This window comes from Hirundo rustica, chromosome 3, assembly GCF_015227805.2.
Source record: "Hirundo rustica isolate bHirRus1 chromosome 3, bHirRus1.pri.v3, whole genome shotgun sequence".
NCBI lineage: Eukaryota > Metazoa > Chordata > Aves > Passeriformes > Hirundinidae > Hirundo > Hirundo rustica.
The window spans coordinates 74,989,508-75,008,952 of NC_053452.1; the positions used below are offsets into that span (position 1 = coordinate 74,989,508).

Here is a 19,445-nt window from a genome sequence, read left to right on the forward strand (position 1 = left end):
GAAATGGGAAAGGTAAAGGGTATGAAAAAATTTTTCTCTACCTCCCTCCTCTACATTCCTATATATAAAAGGGTCTCAGACCTTAGAGTCTCTCTGGAATGTCAGAATGGTGTCTCATTCTGCCAGCAAAGGCATTTAGAAACACCACTGTCTCCATCTGCCCTGGTTCCAGCTAGGACAGGGTTAATTTCTGCTATAACCAGGAGGGGCCAGGGCCAGGACCTAGAGGTTGTTTTGTGCCACCTCATGTCGTTTTTCAGGGACAGGGCAGGAAAATGGCTTGCCTGCAGGCTGGGATAGCACTGCAGAGGGAGTGGTTGGGCATTGATGGGAGTTTCCACGGGGTGAGCGACAACTTTTGTTTTCTTGTATGCTCTGTCATTTGTATTGTTGCTGTTACTGTTAGTTTCTGATCTCATTTCTGTTTCCAGTAAATTGTTCTTCTCTCAGTCCATGATCTTTACCTTTTGTGTCCCCAATTCTGCTCTCCAGCCACCCAAAGGGGAGGGAAAAGGGGATGGAGTAGTGTGAGTCATGTGGGGTCTGGAGTAGTTTCAGTGTGAACATGACATTTGAGGATATAATTTTTAAACCATGACACCATTTTACCCTATGCATCTTCCCTCTCTGTTTCATAGCTCCTAAGTAGAACCTAAATTTTCCTTTAACTTAGCTGTTGCCGAGTTTTCAAGTGCATGGTATTGATACATCTCATATGTGTGTTGATTCGTGTCAGATCCCACGAAGAAGCTGAAAGCCACCACAGGAAGAGCATGGAAAGAAAGCAGGCCCATGTATTTCCCGTTTATAGTTTAAATTTATAATTATTAAGTAAATACCTCTAGAGGCTCTCTCTAATGAGGAAAATTTCAGCACGGAGCAAGCTGAGCCGTAAAAACTTGGGAACGGGTAAGTTAAATGGAGATTTAGGTGAGGTGGAGACGGCGCAAGACAAGTAAGCTCTGGATCTTCCTGGCTGCTTACAACAGGGACCTTATTGGGAGAAGCAGAGGATTTTCACTGACAGAGAGCAGCTTTGGACTGGACATAGGGATGAAATTCTTTCCATGTAAAAGTGGTGAGGCACTGGAACATGATTCCCAGAGCAGCTCCGGCCGCCCCATCCCTAGCAGCCTTCGAGGCCGCGTTGGACGGTGCGCTAAGCAACGGGGCCTAGTGGAAGGTGTCCCTGCGCATGGCGGGGGCTGGACTGGGTGGTTCGGAAGGCGCCTCCCGGCCCATCCCGGCCCGTGTCCCGGCGCCAGCCAGCGGGGCTGCGGGGGCCGGCGGGGCGGGCGGAACCCGCGCGCGGGGGAACGCTTCGCAGCGCCGCGTGTTGCCGGCCGGCGGCGGCGGCGGCCGCCTCCTCCTTCCTGCTGCCGGCGCGGGGGGCGGCGGCGCTGTGGCGGCGGGGCCGGGGCATCGCGGGCCCGGGCGCCTCCTCCCCGCTCCGCAGCTTCCCATGGCCGGGAACTTCTGGCAGAGCTCTCACTAGTGGGTGCCGCGGCCGCGGGGCGCGAGTCGCGGGTGCTGCGGGCCGCCGCCGCGCTCTGTCCATTCATTGCCGGGCCGGGCGGCGGGCACGGCGCTGAAGGGAGGCCCGGGGCGGCCGGGGGAGCGCGGGGCGGGCGGCGGGGCCTGCTCGCCGCGGGACCCAGCCGGGATGCGGTGCGGGAGCAGCCCCGCTCGGCCGCCGCTTGGGAAGCGTGTGGGCGCTCCGGGACGGGGGTCGCGTCTCGATGTAGGTGCCCGCCGCGGGCACCGGCGGCGGAGTGCGGGAGCTTGGGTCTTCGACACGATTGTGGGGCAGCCGGGGCTCCGCTTGGGTCGGACATTAGGAAGAGTGAATGATACTGGAATGGACTGCCCAGGGAGGCGGTGGAGTCACCGTCCCTGGAGGTGTTTAAGGAAGGATAGGACGTGGCACTCTGTGCCATGGTGTAGTTGACAGGGCGGTGTTCGGTCATGGGTCGGACTCGATGATCTCAGAGCTGTCTTTTCCAACTTAATTCTGTGATTCTGCCCTGAAACACCTCGTGTTGAGCGCGTCAAGGTTCGAAGGGTGCCCGTAATGAAATGGCTGCAACATAAACCTCGTTAGTGACTGTCAGGGTCTGAGATCTGTACAGCTAGACCAGTTTGCTACTGGTAGAGGCTAATCTCAGCCCCAGTAATTCATGTTTGGTTTTTGGGGTTTTGTGGGATTTTTTTCAGTTGTCTAACTTTCGAAAACCCCAAAGAACAGTTGCTTGAGAAGATTGTTTGTGGCTTTGTTAAAGGCCACAAGGCCTTTATCCCCGAGCTTTAATTTATAGCCTGTACAGGAGACACTCAGTATAATGTTGATAAAGAGTTGCTGAAATTATTTTCCATTCCTTTAGCTTACAATGGATTTTGGATAAACAAGATCTATTGAAAGAACGCCAGAAAGACTTGAAATTTCTGACTGAAGAAGAATATTGGAAGCTACAGATATTTTTTACTAATGGTAAAAGTTTTTTTATTTTTGCCATAAAATCTGTGCAATGTGTGCCGTGTCTAAATGGAGATTTGAATTGCTTAGAGAATGTAATGTTTTCATTGTGGTATTACATATACTTTCACAGCCTATTTTAACAAAGACGTGGAATATAAATAGCATCATTATTTGTTAGTTGTACTAACACAATTCTAGGAGACCTTGCAGGCTAATTAGCTGCGTATGTAACATTTTAACCTGTGATGGGATGAAGCAGTAAATTTTCTAATTTTCAAGAGGTTCTTATCAGAACATAAAAGGAGAAGCAAGCAGAAACTGCTAAGCTGCTGTATTAAAGGCTCAGTGTCAAGCACTAGTACTCAGCCTGGGCTTTAGGTGGGTTCTTAGGGTAGGGTAAGTATTTTAGGTGATCTGTGCCGTCCTGTTAAACAACAGAGTTTGGAAACTTGTTATTTGTGTTCATTTACATTCTTTGAAACCTGCAACGCAGCCCGTGTTTTGTCTTCTGACTGATTTCCCAGTACCAGGTGGCTCCCAAGTTGTCTACAACTTTCTGAGAGCTGTTGGCAGGCAGCCTGATCTCCCAAAGAATTTGGGACTTGCATGTGAAGTTGTCTAAGATTTACTTGATCTTGCAAAGTGTTTAGCTATCCATATGAATGGCCACACCTGAGTATATCAGATTACAAAGGCACTTAAAATTTTCTCTGTGATTGTTCAATATTTTAAAAAATTCTCCTTATACAAAGGATATTGCTAACTGGTAACTTGTTTGCAAGCAGCTCTTTCTATATTTTTTTGCAGCAGTCCTTTAAAGTACAGAATGCTTATTTTTTTCAGCTGTCTGGCCAGACTTGAGGCTGAGAAGTGAAGTGACTTTCCCAGAGCCACTGGAAGATCTTATGTCAGTGCTGGAATGATATCTGTGAAAGATACTTATCCCAGCTTCTCTCTTAGCTTAGTTATTTTTGTAACAATTGCATATGCTCTGTGTTATTGCTTATAGGGCATCAGGAAATCAACCTAGCAATGATTTATTCATTTGATCCTTTCCTGAAATTTCTCGAGGCTGAACCCAAGTGTCATAACTTCATAATATGAAAAGAGACAAAGGAGGGTTATGGGTATTTCTAAGACTGTATTTCTATCCTAACTTTCACTAGTATTAATTTGAACTGTGAAACATGCTTTTTAAATGTTTCACTTCATTGTTTTTCTTAAGTAAACAAGGCTTTACAAGGTAAACAAGTTTGTTAGTTTTGGTTTGTGGTTCCCAGGTCCTTCTCCTTGGCACTCCATGCCTCCCCTGAAGGTAGGTGAGTGACTGGGGGCAGCTGGAGAGCAGCTCTGCCAACGTCTGTCCCCTGTGCCTGTAGGAACACAGCCTACTCTGCAGGACAGAGCGGTGCTGGGCTTTCTCCCCCTCTCTAGCAAAGAGGGCAGGACAGTCAGGGGTGCTCCGTGACCAGGCAGAGCTGGCTGTGTTCAAGCCCTCGATGTGTTGTATCATCGCCGGCCTTTGAACAGAGACCCTGCTTTGGGTCCCCCCTTGTCTCCCATCTGCACTACCTGAGAGCAGATGAGGCTCAGCCACAGCATGTCACATTCAGTGTGTGTCAGCCCAGGAGATGGCTGTTCCCTAAAGCAATTAAAATCTGCATGGAGAGGGGCAATTTCCTGCTGCTTCCTCATTGGAAAACAAGTGCAGTAGATCACTAAGTGATTGTATGGTTCCCTGCAGCTATGAAGAGAAGGTAAAAGATCATCTTCTAAAGTAGTTTGGAAAAATAAACTGATGTTGATTTCTCTGTTTGGATCACATTACCTTAACTGGTTTTGGTTGGGAAGTGTATTAGTTGTTTTCCCTTTTTTGGGCAGAAGCAGTAATGTTTCTGTTAGAGGCTACTCAAAATACTCCGATTTAAAACAACGTTTATTAAAAAAACCCAAACCACTGAAACCACTTACTTTGTAAACATAGAGGAATACATGATCTTATAGTTTCTTTTCTAATATTAAAATAGTTACAAGCACTGGATTTTTTCCCAGCATATACAAGCTTCCATTTCATTAAGTCTCTCTAGGCTCTTGTCGATGTTTTTCTTCTAAACCACACTTGATTTTTCTCTGACAGCAGATGGCCTAACCATTCCTGAAAATCTCATGGGAGTATGAAACATATTTGGAGAATTCTGTTTAGCCTAATACTTGAATTTTTCTGATGCCCTAGTGGTAGGACAGCTTTTTAGCCCTATGGTCAAATTAAGGGCAAAAAATTTTTTCCAACTTTCCAAGGTATGCTGATAAAATGTTTAATATTTGTACAGACATTGCATACTGGGTTTAACACCCTTTTCGGAAGTATTGCTTGTCCTACTGTCACTGTCAAACTAGTCCCAATTTAGCATTCTTCTCTAGAAAAAGAATGATATGACACAGACAGGAATTTAGTGTTGCTTTGGGCCTTGCCAGTGGGTGACAAATGTGTTCCCTGGCCATTCACAGGGGATGCATGATAATAGCATGGGGAAAAAAGCCCTCTACTCTCTAGTCTCTTAAGTAGAGACTAAGAATTTAGTGATGACTGACAACAGAATTGTTTGCTTTTCCCACCAGTGGTCACTGTCTTGGTCTTGCTGTACATATTTTAAATACCTACTTAAGTGTATTTTAAAATATTGTTTTTGACATTTCTCATGAGGGAGGAAAAAAAGAAGAGGGAGTCTTCACACAGCCGAGCGGTGCTCACAATAATGACGGCAGAGAAGTATGGGAAAAATAACAAGTAACAACATTATATTTCACTGTGCCATTCTTTACGTCCAGCCCCTGCTCTTAATCCCAGCTTGATACATCTAATTTGCTTGGCACCTTTCCTTTGCCTGGAAGGCCAAACAAGAGCTACCTGCACAGATGACACCAGGGTTGTTTCTTGGCCAACTGGCAGAGGACCACTGTGATGGAGCAGCTGACTGCATCCTCTGGTCTCCCACCCCCTCTCCCTAGACTAAATATGTCATTTTTTTAACACCTGCTGCCTCTGCCAAATTTAATGACCGTGTTTGTGTTGGCAGTTTTACTTGTTTGAAAAATCCCATCCATTTTGTGTGGCACTGAAGAGCTGAGGATTTATATTTCCTGTGTCTGAATTTGTTTTGCTCTAAAATGGAATACCTGAGCTTTACCCTTCTGAGATTTGTGTTGTCATCTTCTTAAAGGTCATACTCACTTTGTACACAAAGAAGTCAAGGTACCTTTTCCCTTTTGAAGGTGTCCCCAAGCTTCAGGAGGCAGCGGTTCTTCACCTGCAGGTCTGTAGGTTCACAGCAGCATGTTGTCTCTCTAGAGCAACTGAACTGAGGGAGAAGACTGTGGTGCTGCTCCTTACAATCCCCAGGACTAGCTAGCCATGTTTTGAGACCCTTTGCTATTTGGTGTCAAATTGTTTAAAAAAACTCAACTCAAGCTTTTGTTCATTTTTTTTTAAGTTATCCAGGCTTTAGGTGAACATCTTAAATTAAGACAACAAGTTATTGCCACTGCTACAGTCTACTTCAAGAGATTCTATGCCAGGTAGGACTGTTTACTATGATGGTACAAGAATAAAACATTTGCTAGGCACATTTTGGTAGCCCTGTAAAAATGCAGTTCTGTATTAAAAACAGTGCCACTTTTGTTTTCTGGATGGTGTAAAGCTTTTATGCTTTAATAAAGTTAACTTAAGCTTTGCTTTTTCAAAAGGAAGTGTGGTGCTCTTAATAGATTAATCGTTCTACATGTATGAAACAACATATTATAATTTTGTTGTAACGTTTCAGATATTCCCTAAAAAGTATAGATCCAGTATTAATGGCTCCCACGTGTGTGTTTTTGGCATCCAAAGTAGAGGTATGAAGTATTACAATTTTTTAATGTAACATTATGTGATGTATGAGAGAAAGAAAACGTTTAGGGCTTTTAAATTTTTTGTCTTTCTTCTTGGGGGTTGAAACCTTCTCCTTTTTGCATAGATTTCTATAACACTTAAGAAAAGGAGACAGAGAAGGCCTTCAAAATTTGTCTGAATTACTAAACCTGAAGTGCCTCTGAAAATTGAAAAAATATTTTAAATGGCTGTTTCATTGTGACACAGCATTTACATATTTACATTCACTGTATCTTAAATTGTGTATATCTTAATCAGTGTCTCCTTTCTGGTGTATTTCTCCTTATTTGTGTCTACTCAAACTTTAAAGAATAATCGGATTTTTTTTCCTAATTATGTTGTTCTATTTCATATAGCAAGGGATCCTCAGAGTTTACCACACTTTCGTTACTCAAATTAAAAGTATGTTGTAGCTCATGTGCTGTCCTTGTGCAGTTAACATAAGGAGCTGACCCATTAGGCATCCTGGTGAGAGGGCTTCATGCCTCCACCACTGGTACTCCCCTTTGAATGTGGCCAAGAGTGAGCATCAGCTGGGTGCTGCTCTTAGTCCTCTGTAATGCAGAAAGTTTCACAGCTGTTTGAGAAGTGTCTGTGTAATGGAAAAAAGTCAAATTGGCCAATTGATGATATGTCAGCACTAAGGAATTTTACAGAAGGAATTCAAATACTTAATGGATGATAGACCTACTAAACTAGTGGTGACATGTGATACTGTTGTCTGCAAGTACTGTGACACTTTTCAGTATATGGAAGACATCAAGGAAAAGAGAGAGTGTTTGAGAGAGCTTTTTTATCAATCTGTTAAATAAGCCTTTAAGCAGGCACAAACATAGAGTGTATATACATAGATATACCTTAAATTAGAAGTCTGTCTAGCCTTCCTTCCTGTGTAGCCTTCCTAAAGCTTCTGCAGCTTTAGAGGGCAGCACTATTGATTCAGCTGTGGACTTCTCTGAAAGAATACTGTATACAGAAAATTTTCAGATTGCTGACTGTCTCAGCAGGGGAGCTAAGACTTCACAAAAACGTAACTGAAAAAGGTAGTTAATGGCAGGTTTCTAAAGACAGTTTTCTCTCCAAATTGGATAACGAAAAAAACCTTGTTGAAGCCCTCTTGTCTATTTTTTAATAAAGAATGTTAGCCAGCTGAGCTTTTGTGGCTTTAGTACCTTTCGTAAATCTTTACTGTTCCTCACAAACAACCAAGAAACTAATCAATGAAATAACTCTTAAAGAGTTTAATCCTGTTCACCTTAAGGTAAAAAAAAAAAAAAGGGGTGGGGGAGGAAAAACAAATACTACAATACTTCAAAAAGAAGCCCAGTTTAGTAAGAAGCCATTATTATAAATTGATAATAGTATGAGTGTATGGTGTTTCAGGTGGTTCACCTCATTTACCATTCTTTTTCTTCAGGAGTTTGGTGTTGTTTCAAATACAAGGTTGATTTCTGCTGCTACTTCTGTATGTAAGTATCAGTAATTTTCATTGCACTCTAGTTAGTTATCTCTGTAGGGAGATCAGTTAGTTTCTTTGCCTTTTTTTTTAAGGTAGCTTTTCATCAAATTGTGGAGGACTGTAAGAGCCACGTTAAACCATTTAAAATAAATAGCTTCTGTTTCCAAATACAGAGACAGAACCATTAGTTCTGGTTGATTATGATTGGAACTTAGGTCAGGCATAGGTGAAAACAAAGTCGTAAAATAATTAAAATTTATAGACAACCTCGAGTAGTAAATTGAAATCTGAACTACTCGAAGATAGAATTGGAAATGTACGGCTTTGTGTGCTTATTAAAAGGTATGGCTCTGTGGAAGTACCTGTTTTAAGAATTTTTGGTAGGCTGTATACCTTCAAAATTTTTTTTAATCCTTTTCCCCCCCATCATAAAATTAGTCTTTGCACATGATATTTATTTCTAAAAATACATTTTGTGACCTATTGTTTACGATAAATTCAATGCAGTTACACTGTAGTTACTTAATTCTCTATCTTTCCCACTTGCCTCGTATTTCCCAGTTCATGTAACTTACACCTCATCCATCAAACCGTTAAAGTGATGTCTTCCTTATCTATTCTCTGACCCAGAAGGTCCAGCTGCTCTCAATGGGCAATCCTGGCTGTGCTCTTCCAAATGTAGGTCAGTGCTTTCAAAATCCCTTGTAGACATTGAGGGGACAGGTGACTGGCTGCATCTGTAGCCTCCACATGCAGAAAGTGTATCAGTCCATGGGACTGGCTGGCTGTGTGACAGTTCTGCCACCAGGAACTGGAACACATCTTCGGTGCCAGCATGACCAAGACCAGTACTGGATTTAGCACTGAGAGTTGCTATTTTTACATCAGGAGCATCATTATTTGGAACTTTTGATCCAGCATTGAGAAGGTTAGATGGATTTTGGTAAATATGCAGCAGCTGATTTTACTTGGACATGTAGTTCTTAGCTGTGCAGTTTCTCAAAATCCCAGTCTCAGGATTCTGTAGATTTTCCCCACAGCTCTTCCTTCAGACCTAGAAGTCCTGTCAGCACTTAGAAGTGCTGTGCATTTTATGGAAGTGGGGGCAAAATGCAACAGGCTTTCTCCCAGCATTTTTTCTTTTATTCTACCTGGTCTTCCTGTACCAGAGCTGCTTCAGCAGCACACAGCAGTTTTTGGGAGGTCTTAATACCAAAGGCAAGGAAAGATGAGGCAAGACAAGTAAAAGCAAAAATAAGCTAACAAAAGGGGTGACTAACTTAATAGTGGCAGGTTTAAGAGGTTTGCTTGCTTTTAGCTAGGTAGCAACATGAAGTTAATAACATTTGCTTCCTTTGTAAGGAGGATAAACTTAGCCTGATTTTTAACAACCTCTTCAAACGATTTTTCTCTGTTAACACATCTTACTAAAACAACAGCTCCATGTAGTGGTTGTGTCTGCAGCTTACTTTGTGGGAAAAATTCTTTTTCTCCCTATCTTTTTTCTCAAATTGGTAATTTTTTTTTTTTCCCCATGTACCTCTTCAGTTTGCATACATTTTGAGAAAACTCATTTTATTAATTGATCTCTTTCTTGAAATAATTATAATTTCCAACCAGTAGCCCCGTCTTGGTGTCCTACAACAAATTTTCTAGCTAAGTTCGCCATAGGTCTCAATGGTGAATTCTTTGGTCCAGAGGACTGATACTGTCTTTTCTTTGAAGTGAATGTCATACTGATTTTCTGGAAGTAATATTGATAGTATCATTTAATAATATATGGTCTGTCATTAATATAAGGAATATTGTCCATTTCCAGGATGTTGAATGTTACCTGTTTTCCTTGGAGAACAAGGGCTTAAAATAGATTTTTATATGTTTTACTTGTACAAATCTCAAATCCACATCTTCAAGTGTTCTTGTTTTTCTTTATTCAGCATTCTAACATGAAATCACTCTGGTTTTGTGTATTAACATGCTTCTTATCACTGCACTAACTGTACTCATTCTCCTTGTAAAATACACAAAGATTTATTAAATATCTCTATTGGAGATCATCATTACATTTGTGGACCTGCAGGAAGTCTGTCTGAGCTCCCTTACCCTGCCCTTGGGCTTGTTTTTCTAAGATTTCATTAGTTCTTTTAAAATCTTGCATGTTGAAGGATCAAACCCATGTAAAGAGTCCCACATGAAAATTCCATTTGGATTTAGTGTTGGAATTGAGATCCTGAATGTCAGTAGCTGGAGAGCTCTGTGAATGATAACTTGTGGGAAGTTAGGTGTCCGTGAGCTAGCTGGTGGTTAATCAGAAGACTTAATAGTGTCCAAAGTGGCAGTCAAAATGTCTGGCTGATCAAAATGTCTGTGCAAATCAGGGTTTCAAGTGAATTTCTCTTTCCTTTTCAGGATCTTAAATCTTGTAACTTTTCTCTTTGAAATACAAACCTTTTGTATTGCAAGCCACAAACTGAAAGTTGTGCTGCCAGATAGATTTGAAGGGCTATATACAGATGAATGGATACAGAAAGAAATATTAATTGCATTATTTTTAACATATTTTTTTCTGTTTATTGTAGTGAAAACTAGGTTTTCATATGCCTTTCCAAAGGAGTTTCCTTATAGGATGAACCATGTAAGTATGCTATTTGAAATACAACTTGACCAAATAAATTAATAATTGTTAGCAGGAAATTCTGTCTTTTAAATTCTAAGAATGAAATATTTTCATATCATATCAGGGTTGGTCATGACTAGTTTTGTATAGAATATTGGGAAAGTTACTTTTAAAAATAGTGAAAATCTTACATAACCTCCTTTTCTTAAGTTGTTGGCAGGAAAGACAAGTGATGTGATAGGATGACTGAAATAGTAGTTTTTCTATAGTGTGATGAGAAAAGAGATTTAGGTTTTTTGAATATTCCTGGTTACAAATACATTGCTTCAGGGAAAGTAAATGGCCTTTGCACCTGGAATGCTTCCAAGCTTGCACACATGAACAGTTGGCTTACAGAAAGCAATTTTATTTTTGCCTGTAAAATTTAATGGTTGTTGAAAAATAGTTTTTAATTAGTACTTTAAATTTACCAGTGGTTTTCAAGGTATTCTCAGACACAATACTGAGAAGTGTCATAGTTTTTCTTAAAACCAGTTTTGACCTGTGCTGTAGAATTTTGAAAGCTAAACATCTAAATAGTTTTAGGTTGGCTGTAACAAATACTATTTTTTTGTTGGTTTGCTTTTCACCCAAATGATAGATCAGAATATAAAATACCTAAGACCTTAAAATAAAACTGCACTGCTGTTTTACAGATAAAGGCAAATGGAAATACATTTGGCAGTTCTGCTTTCATACAGCCATAGTCCAGTCTTTTCCTTGATGTCACCAATACATCACCTTCTCTATTGAGAGTGAGAGCTGATTTAATTGCTGCAATTGGACAGAATATTTCATCTGAAATTTAATCTGAAAATGTTTTGAAAGGCTGTTTGACAAGTTAGTGGGCTGATGAAAACGCTGTAGTTCTACAAAACGACTTCTCTATTCCGTGAAATTTTCATGCACTGGAAACAATTTGCTGTTACCAGGTGTTGAAACAAATCAGACAAGTGCTGCCAATGAAGCAGTCTTCTGTAGCAAACTTGATGCAAAATATTTAAATCCATTGCTACTGTGACTGGAGTTAAGTTGTAATAATGATAAGGCAATAGCCCATAATAGTCTTATTTTCCTTTGGTTTTGTAGTTTCAGATAAAATGCATTTAGGACTGTTGGAAATAGTTGTTGAGAATTCCTGTGCATTTGTGATGTTAAACTGTGTTTTAGTTAATTCCTTCTGCTGCCTGAAACATATTGCTTATTAACTGTGATTTTGCTTCTTTACAGATACTAGAATGTGAATTCTATCTCTTAGAATTAATGGTAGGTTGGGTTTTTGGTGGAACTGCTTCTGTTTTTGTGAGAGAGGTAACTGTATCTAAGTCCTGATGCAGAGACAGGATGTCAGTGTCCTTTTTCCCCTAGATGGAATGGCCAGTCATGACCATGAAGACTTGTATTCTTTCTGTGCCTTCTTCTTCTTGCCTGGAGGAATCTGGGGCTACACATACATGTTCTAGCAGAAGTTGTGGGTACTATCCCATTCAGGGTAGTCTATAACAACCTAATAATTAGAGTGATCTTCTAGGAAGTGAGATGCGGGTTTGAATCCTGTGAGGAAGAAACCAAATTCAGGCCTCCCATTTCCTGAGATGGTGCTGTAACTAGCAGGCTGTTGGATGAATGGAGCACAGTGGGACATTTTCTTCCAGACCCTTTCAAAGAAAGGATCCATACCTGATTTCTATAAGATTATCTATCCCATTGCTGTGTTTGCTCGGGTAGCTGAAAGGAGGAAACCCAGGCTTCCTAGGGGGCTTGGGTAAAGTGGTGCCAAATTTCTGCATATGGCTTGGACTCTAGTACTACTGTACTAGAGTAGTTGTGCTTAAGTGCAGAGAAAAGGAGAGAGAAACCAGGGAGCAGCTTAGTGAATTCAACAGCAGATGAAAGAATATGTTTTGGGAACTGAACACAGAGGAGATCAGATGAAAGTTTTTGTTTGTACCTGCAAGTTGTTTTAATACAGTTTTTAGATTCCTGTTTAGATTTAGTCCTTGATACCTCTGCTATACATGGCAGTAACTCCTGAGTTTTGCATACAGGAGTTTTAGCACAAGCAATTGCATTTACAAGAAGTTATGTTTTGGGGATTCACTTATTTTTCCTGTATGCTATGCAGTATATAGTGTGTGCAGTAACAGTGTTTGACAAGGGTTCAGCACATGTAACTTAATGCGGCTTTTCCCTGTAGTATCCACACAGTTGGCTGCTTTTAGCAAGAGGATTATTCCTTCTTGTTTATCTGGACCTGAAATGAGGGGATTTGAGAGCAGTGGAATTTTTCTTTTCTTTCTTTCCAAACCAGCATCAATTATTTTGGCATGCTGTCCATGTATGGTATTTAGTAGCAGACTGTTTTCTGGCAGCATTTTGTATTTCCAAGTGGGAATTACGGGTTTGTAAGCAAATGAGGTTTCAGTGTGCTGCAGATGTGACTTTCTGTGTCTCTTAGGGAAATGACATTGACAGACTGGCAACTGTGCTGTGTGATGGTATTCTAGAGAGAGCACTGCCCTCATTAGAGCAGGGCTAGGTGTTAGAATGCTGCTTGAATAAAACAGTCAGTAATTGACTTGTAAACCAAATGTTTTAATACGAACTGACAATGTGCTCTGCATTGTAATCTAACTTCTGTCCCAATGACATTTTTCCTAGGACTGCTGTTTGATAGTATATCATCCTTATAGACCTTTGCTCCAATATGTGCAAGATATGGGCCAAGAAGACATGCTGCTACCTCTGGCATGGTAATGAAGACAATGGAAATAGTTCCTCCTTTCACCAAGAGAGCCAAGTGTTTAACAATTATGCTTCAAAGGTGGTTAAGCTTTCGCTGAACCAAGCAGGCTTAGCCATATTTGAATACAAAGGGTGCCCTAGTTAACCTGTGCAGGTATATGTTCCTGACTTAGCTTATTCTGTCATTAGCACTGTTATGATTTTACTTTGCAGTGGTCTGATTTTTATTTTTGGACTAGCTCTAATAGCACAGTTTTAACATTACTGAATGGTGACTATGAGTAGAGGAAATTTCTTCCTGTCAATATTGTCTTTTGGCTGTAGCATGTCACAGGAGGTAGAAGCAATATATAGGGCTTTTTAGCTGTGCTAGCAGAACTCTTTAGTCTTCAACTGTTTCAAATACAGAAAGACTGTAGAAATGTTTCTGTAAAAGTAGAAGTACTACTTTTATGCTAGCCCTTACTTATTTGTGAAACACATAATCATTTGATTATATACATTAATATCCACTGCAGAAATACTTTTATGTACTAAAAGAATATTTCCAAATAAACTTCTGCTGTGACTACAAGGGGAAAAAAATGCTTTAAGAAATTTTTACAAGGGAAAAGATCTCTTTCTGTGATGTTTTGCCCTGCAGCCTCATGGCTTTGACCGTCTGGAAAACTGACAAAATACTTGTAAACCACCAGCAGTTTTTGAAGGAATACAGTCTAAACATGAATAGGAAGACACTAACAAGTTCTTTTTTGCACAGGAGGATAGTGAATGACACATATAGAACCGATCTTTGTCTGCTGTACCCTCCTTTTATGATAGCTCTAGGTAAGTAACAAGTAATGTCTCCCATCATGTTTAACTGGATGTATTCTGTGCACTATCCCATCACAAGCATTCCTCGGAGTGCCCTCAGAAGGTGCTTCAGGTTGTGTTTCATACAGCACTGACACTGTAGCTTTGCAACTTAAAAAGCCTTAAAGAAAAGTCAGATAATTATTGCTGAGTTTTCTCTGTTGAACTGGTAGAGTTTATTAAAAATTGAATGTTTCTAACTGCGTTGGGAGTGTATCTTTCTTCAATATCCGTGTCACCTGATCTTTGCAGCTTGCCTACATGTGGCCTGTGTTGTCCAGCAGAAGGATGCAAGGCAATGGTTTGCTGAGCTGTCTGTTGATATGGAAAAGGTACTCTGTTTTTTATTCCCACCACTTGTTATGGACTGACCAGAAATGGTAGTCATGGTTGTCTTACACATCCATAATGCTGATTTGAACTTAAAATTCAGTGATCTTGTTAGATGCTGTTGCAGTTAGAGAGATCTCTTTGGAAGGGAGACAATGTCAGGTTATTTGGTTATCACCCTGCTCTGAAAGTCAAGACAAAACCATTGCATAACAGAAGAGCATTGCTGGTATTACCATTTTCCGGACAGAAATATAAACCCAGTATCTTTTACATTGTTTGCCAGAAAAAGAATTCCCAGCATCTTTCCAACACACAAGACTGCCAGCACGAGTTTGACTTTTAAGTTCAATTGCATGTGATTTTCTGATTCACTTTTCAGCATCATGCCAGCACAGTGTTCTCGTTTTCTCCCTATGCATGTGCAGAGTACAGCATAGTGTAGAACATTTTTGACACTTTCAGGATGCCCAGCACCATGACTTCAATCAGTGCTAAACAGGGAGACACCAAGATCATTCAGATGAGTTCCCTGCTAATGCAAATTCCATGTCAAATAATCCTCTTCATTCATTTATTAGGTTTCAGGGTGCGGTTGTTCTTGTACTAACAATGTTCTTCATCCTCACTAGTTTCTTTTACTTGATAGGCTGGCTTCTTTAACCTTTATTTAGCTCCAGCAAGCAAATCAAAGTAGTACTCATATTCCTTATCACACTGTTTCACTTAGCACATATTTTTTTCAGTCTGTTTTTTGAAACCGTGGGTCTGGAATTAAATAGCCTGTTATGATTGAGATGTACCATTTCCTTCTGTACCCTTGGTATTGCCCTTTATCCCACTGATGTTATGGCATTGTGTTTGTGTTCCAGGATTTGTCTTGAAATTTAAACACAATGTGGATGCTATGCTGTGTTGAGAGCTCTGTGAATTATGCTGTCATATATTTAAAGGCAGGGTGATAATAAACTGGCAGCAAAGGAGAACCAACCTATATTTAATAGATAAAATTACCATAAGCTTGATACTGAATATCTTTGCATGTTTGCATCTTTTGGTTCTTGTGTCAGTGATAAAGCCTAAGCTTGATTTTTTCACATGAACACCATGGACTTCTTCACTGACTATGACTCGTTTCAAGGACAAAATATATTGCTCTAGCACTTAATCAGAGTTCATGTATTAAAAAGAAGAAAGAAGTCTACTTTATTAATTTAGAGAATGATGGAGCATACTATGAATGAAACATTCATTTAATAGGAAATTAAGGTAGATAGAAAGTGTCCAAAATGGTATGGAATGCTTACACTTCCAGAAGCAGAGTATGAAGTGTCAACAATTCTTATTATATGTATGTAAGAATATAGGTATTTTAAAACTTTTTGTCTCTGTTTCTTGGAAGGAAGGAGTTCAGATTAATGTTTTGTGGTTTTGGGCTTTTGTTTTCCCACACTGTGCCCCTAATATGTATAGAACATTGATAATCATCAATTACTGTATTGATAATGTGTGGTCATATAGCTGCAGTCATGCTGCCCAAGTCTATTTTCCCAGGAGCTTAGTTGTAAGCTGTGACCGTAGTTGCAAATAAACAAAAAAACAAATCAGGTATTTAGTTTGCAGGGGAAGAGAAGCAGTAAATACAGTTAAAAGGGAAAGTATTCTGTTCAGGCCTCCATTCACAATAAAATAAAAAAAACTAATTAAATGCTTTTTTTGTGACCAGATTAAGCGTGAGACAGCTCTGTTTATAATATGAAAATGGTGTTGTTTAGTTTTAGTTTTGGGCCTGTTTAGTTAATTGGACACTTAAACGGGCTATGACAAAGTCACTATTGTGTCTGACCTTAGGATCTCTTTTCTTTCTAATACAGATTTTAGAAATAATCAGGGTTATTCTGAAGCTCTATGAGCAGTGGAAGAACTTTGATGAGAGGAAAGAGATGGCTACTATTCTTAGTAAAATGCCTAAACCAAAACCACCTCCAAACAGGTACGGTACCTCCTTATTACACCTTTCCTATGGAAAACCTAGATTATGATTTTAAGTATATGTAAATGCTTAATTCAAGGTGTGGTACATGTTTTTACAGTGCAGATGTTTCTGATACAAAATTAGCCTCACTGTTCAGGAGCTAGTGGGAAGCGTAACATTCATTGTCTTATGGAGAGTGTTAATGTGATTAGTATGTGATCAATACAGCTCAGGAAATGTAAGGAACCCCAGTGTGAGGCTCGATGGCTGGGTCAGATTCAATGGAACTGGGCCTGCTTGATGTCGTATTTAATTACTGTGATTAAATATCACTGTTGGGAATCTGCACGTGCAAATTCCTGTGCACATGCTTATGTAATGTGAACATTGCAATGTTGACTTCAGGAGATTCAGCAGGCAGCTTCATGGACATATATTGAAATTATTCACATAAATATGGTGAAGTTACTTATGCATGCTGAGAAAAACCTTTGCATTTTTTTTTTAGGAAACTGAGCAGAATATTTTGACCTATTTATGTATATGTTGAAGTATTTTATTTCAAAAGGTTTTTATTACTTTCAGAATACTGTGTCTTTTAATTAAAAAAAAAAAGGATAAAAATGTAATGTGATGCTCCTTTTTGAAGAGACATGTTTTTGTTTTCTTCAACAGTGAAGGAGAACAGGGTCCAAATGGGAGCCAGAACTCTAGTTATAGCCAATCTTAAGGCATTCCAAAGAATTTCTTTATGGACCACTTTGACTCAAGACATCCTGGGATATGTCCTGTGTTCACGAAATGGACAGAAGGTTTTAGGAACATCTTTGACAAAGAACTCGAAGAATAAATAGCTTGTTTGTGTCAAGCATTTTGAAAGCTTTTTCTCTAAAACTACATCATTTTCTCTGACGCTGGAGCAAATGTGCTAAGATTTTTCAGTGTAAGGAATCAAACTTTAAACCAAGCTGCAAAAGATTAACATTTTTCACTCAAAAAGTTCATTATTGGTTTTATTTGTGTTGAAGTGAACTATTTTTAGAGCGACTGTAACCCGAGGCCTAAGTGTAACTGTATTAATGACTTGTGTTGTCTTAATTTTGTTTGTGACTGAAGGAAGATAGTGCACTCTATGTTGAGTCTATCCATTACCTTCAGTTTTGTTGATTAAAAAAAAAAAAAAAAACACATTCTGCAACAAGTAACACACGGTCCTTCAGAAACAAATGCCTAGAAGAGCCTGTAAAGAATATTGTTACAGTTTTAATGAAAGCTGCAGGAAAGAAAGTCAGTTTCTATTTTTGGGTTTAAAAATTAACTGTACTCCTCAGTAGATCTACTTGGTTGTTTTTGCCAGGATACATAGTAGCCCAGCTTACCAGAGAAGTGCAATATGTATAGTGATTTTGCAGTTTTCTGAAACATTTCAAGTGTTAAGAATTAAGACAACCCAATATACTAAGATTTTTTTTTTTTTTCCAGATAAATGTACTGTATGGTACAATCGGAATATTTCACAATCAAATACAAATCTGGATATTATTGCTATTTTTTATGGTGAATTTTTTTGTAGAAAAGATACACGCTGTTAGTCTGCCTTCACTGTTAGTGTGAATTTGTGTGGTTCATTAGAGAGTTTATTTAAGAGATTCAAGTGTTTGGTGAACTTCATACTGGCTAATTTTAATTGGGATATTAGGGGCAACTCTAGAATAACTGAAATGGGATTCCTTGGTTAACTTTGTGCTGGAGAAAATGAGATTTCTTCAAACTGAAGGCCATATCCTGCATTCCTTACTCAGGCAGATATTCCACTGAAGACAGGAATTGGCCTTAATTGATTTATTGATTTTTGTTTTTTTTTAATATAATTTTGGTTCTAATTAAGTTCTGTATAACTTTATTTTGAATGATAATGCCAACTTGCCCAAGTATAAAAGTTGAATGATAAAGTTCAGTAACGTTCTTTTGTTGTTGTTGTTGGGTTTTGTTTTGTTTTCTTGAAACAACACATTTCACTGCTCTGAAGTACTGGAGGGAGATGGTTGAAAACGTGCTCTGTGATGTGTCTTGGTTCAAAAAGGCAGCCCCTTAAAAAAACCCCCACCTGTTTTTGCAAATACTTGTCTTTGTAATTGGCTGGTGATTCAGTGAAATATAACTGAAGTGGTTTTGTATGTAGCCCATTAGGCTACTACAATTTATTTCTGTTCAGGTTATTTCCATAAACCATTATGTGAACCAGGCCAAAACACTTTGGTGAGGTAGAAAAAATATACATTTTGGTCTTTGCTACTTGGTTACCATTTGATCCATACCTTTTAGAGACACTTGATTGATTAAGTGGAATTTGGCTATTTTGCTTTAATTTCTTGAAGTCTAAAATGTGCTATTTGTAATGTGGACTTGGGGAATAGAAATAAATCAAAGCGACTTGACCTCTCTTGTGTGGAGTTCTTAAACAGGAACTATTCTTTAGGTAAGCATCAGTCTTCTCACATACACCATGTAATCTGCCAAGAAAGTTCTTGTTTTGAAATTAGGGAATTAATGAAGAATTCTGGCTCGAGTGATTTTTTTTCTTGCTGCTGAAGAGTTTTGCAGCCTTCACTTCACACCAAAAGCACAATGGGACCTAAATCTCTTGAGTTAAAATGTCAGGCACTTCTTGATGGTACCTAGAAGTTTCTTAAGGCATTTCTCTACTGGGAAGATGAGGCTAATTTTACCAGCTTTGATTCCAGCAAAAACAGTGAAGGGCAATAACATGCAGTCAAAAGAGCTGGATTCAGTGAAGACAGTTTTAAAAATATGTAATTTTGATCAACAGGAAATGGAACATAATGTGAATTCAACAGTCTTGCTACTAACCAGGCAGAAAAAAAATTATGTTTCTTGTGCTTCGCTTCAAATGAGAGGTGCATAAAAATGTGGTATCTCATTGAAAGAGAGGTAGCTGAAAGTCTTCAAAAATTATATGGCAACAAGTGACTCTGAAGTGTCAAGGCAAACATAAGCCAT

The 19,445-nt window shown here is 39.4% G+C and overlaps 1 protein-coding gene across 2 annotated transcripts; it reads left to right on the forward strand.

The window, feature by feature from the left end:
• The first annotated feature begins 1,361 nt into the window (after positions 1–1,361).
• CCNC (cyclin C) lies at positions 1,362–19,403 on the forward strand. 2 transcript variants are annotated; one of them, XM_040058300.2, is made up of 12 exons: positions 1,362–1,494; positions 2,382–2,488; positions 5,968–6,052; positions 6,298–6,367; positions 7,822–7,873; positions 10,443–10,498; positions 11,750–11,785; positions 13,181–13,272; positions 14,025–14,092; positions 14,372–14,451; positions 16,324–16,442; positions 17,100–19,403. In XM_040058300.2, exons 1-12 carry the CDS (start codon positions 1,463–1,465, stop codon positions 17,152–17,154), a joined length of 852 nt encoding a protein of 283 aa, XP_039914234.1. In that variant the 5' UTR covers positions 1,362–1,462; the 3' UTR covers positions 17,155–19,403. The 2 variants fall into 2 exon arrangements, with proteins under 2 accessions (XP_039914234.1, XP_039914235.1); XM_040058301.2 differs by lacking the exon at positions 5,968–6,052 and having other exon boundaries at positions 1,478–1,494.
• Positions 19,404–19,445: the final 42 nt, after the last annotated feature.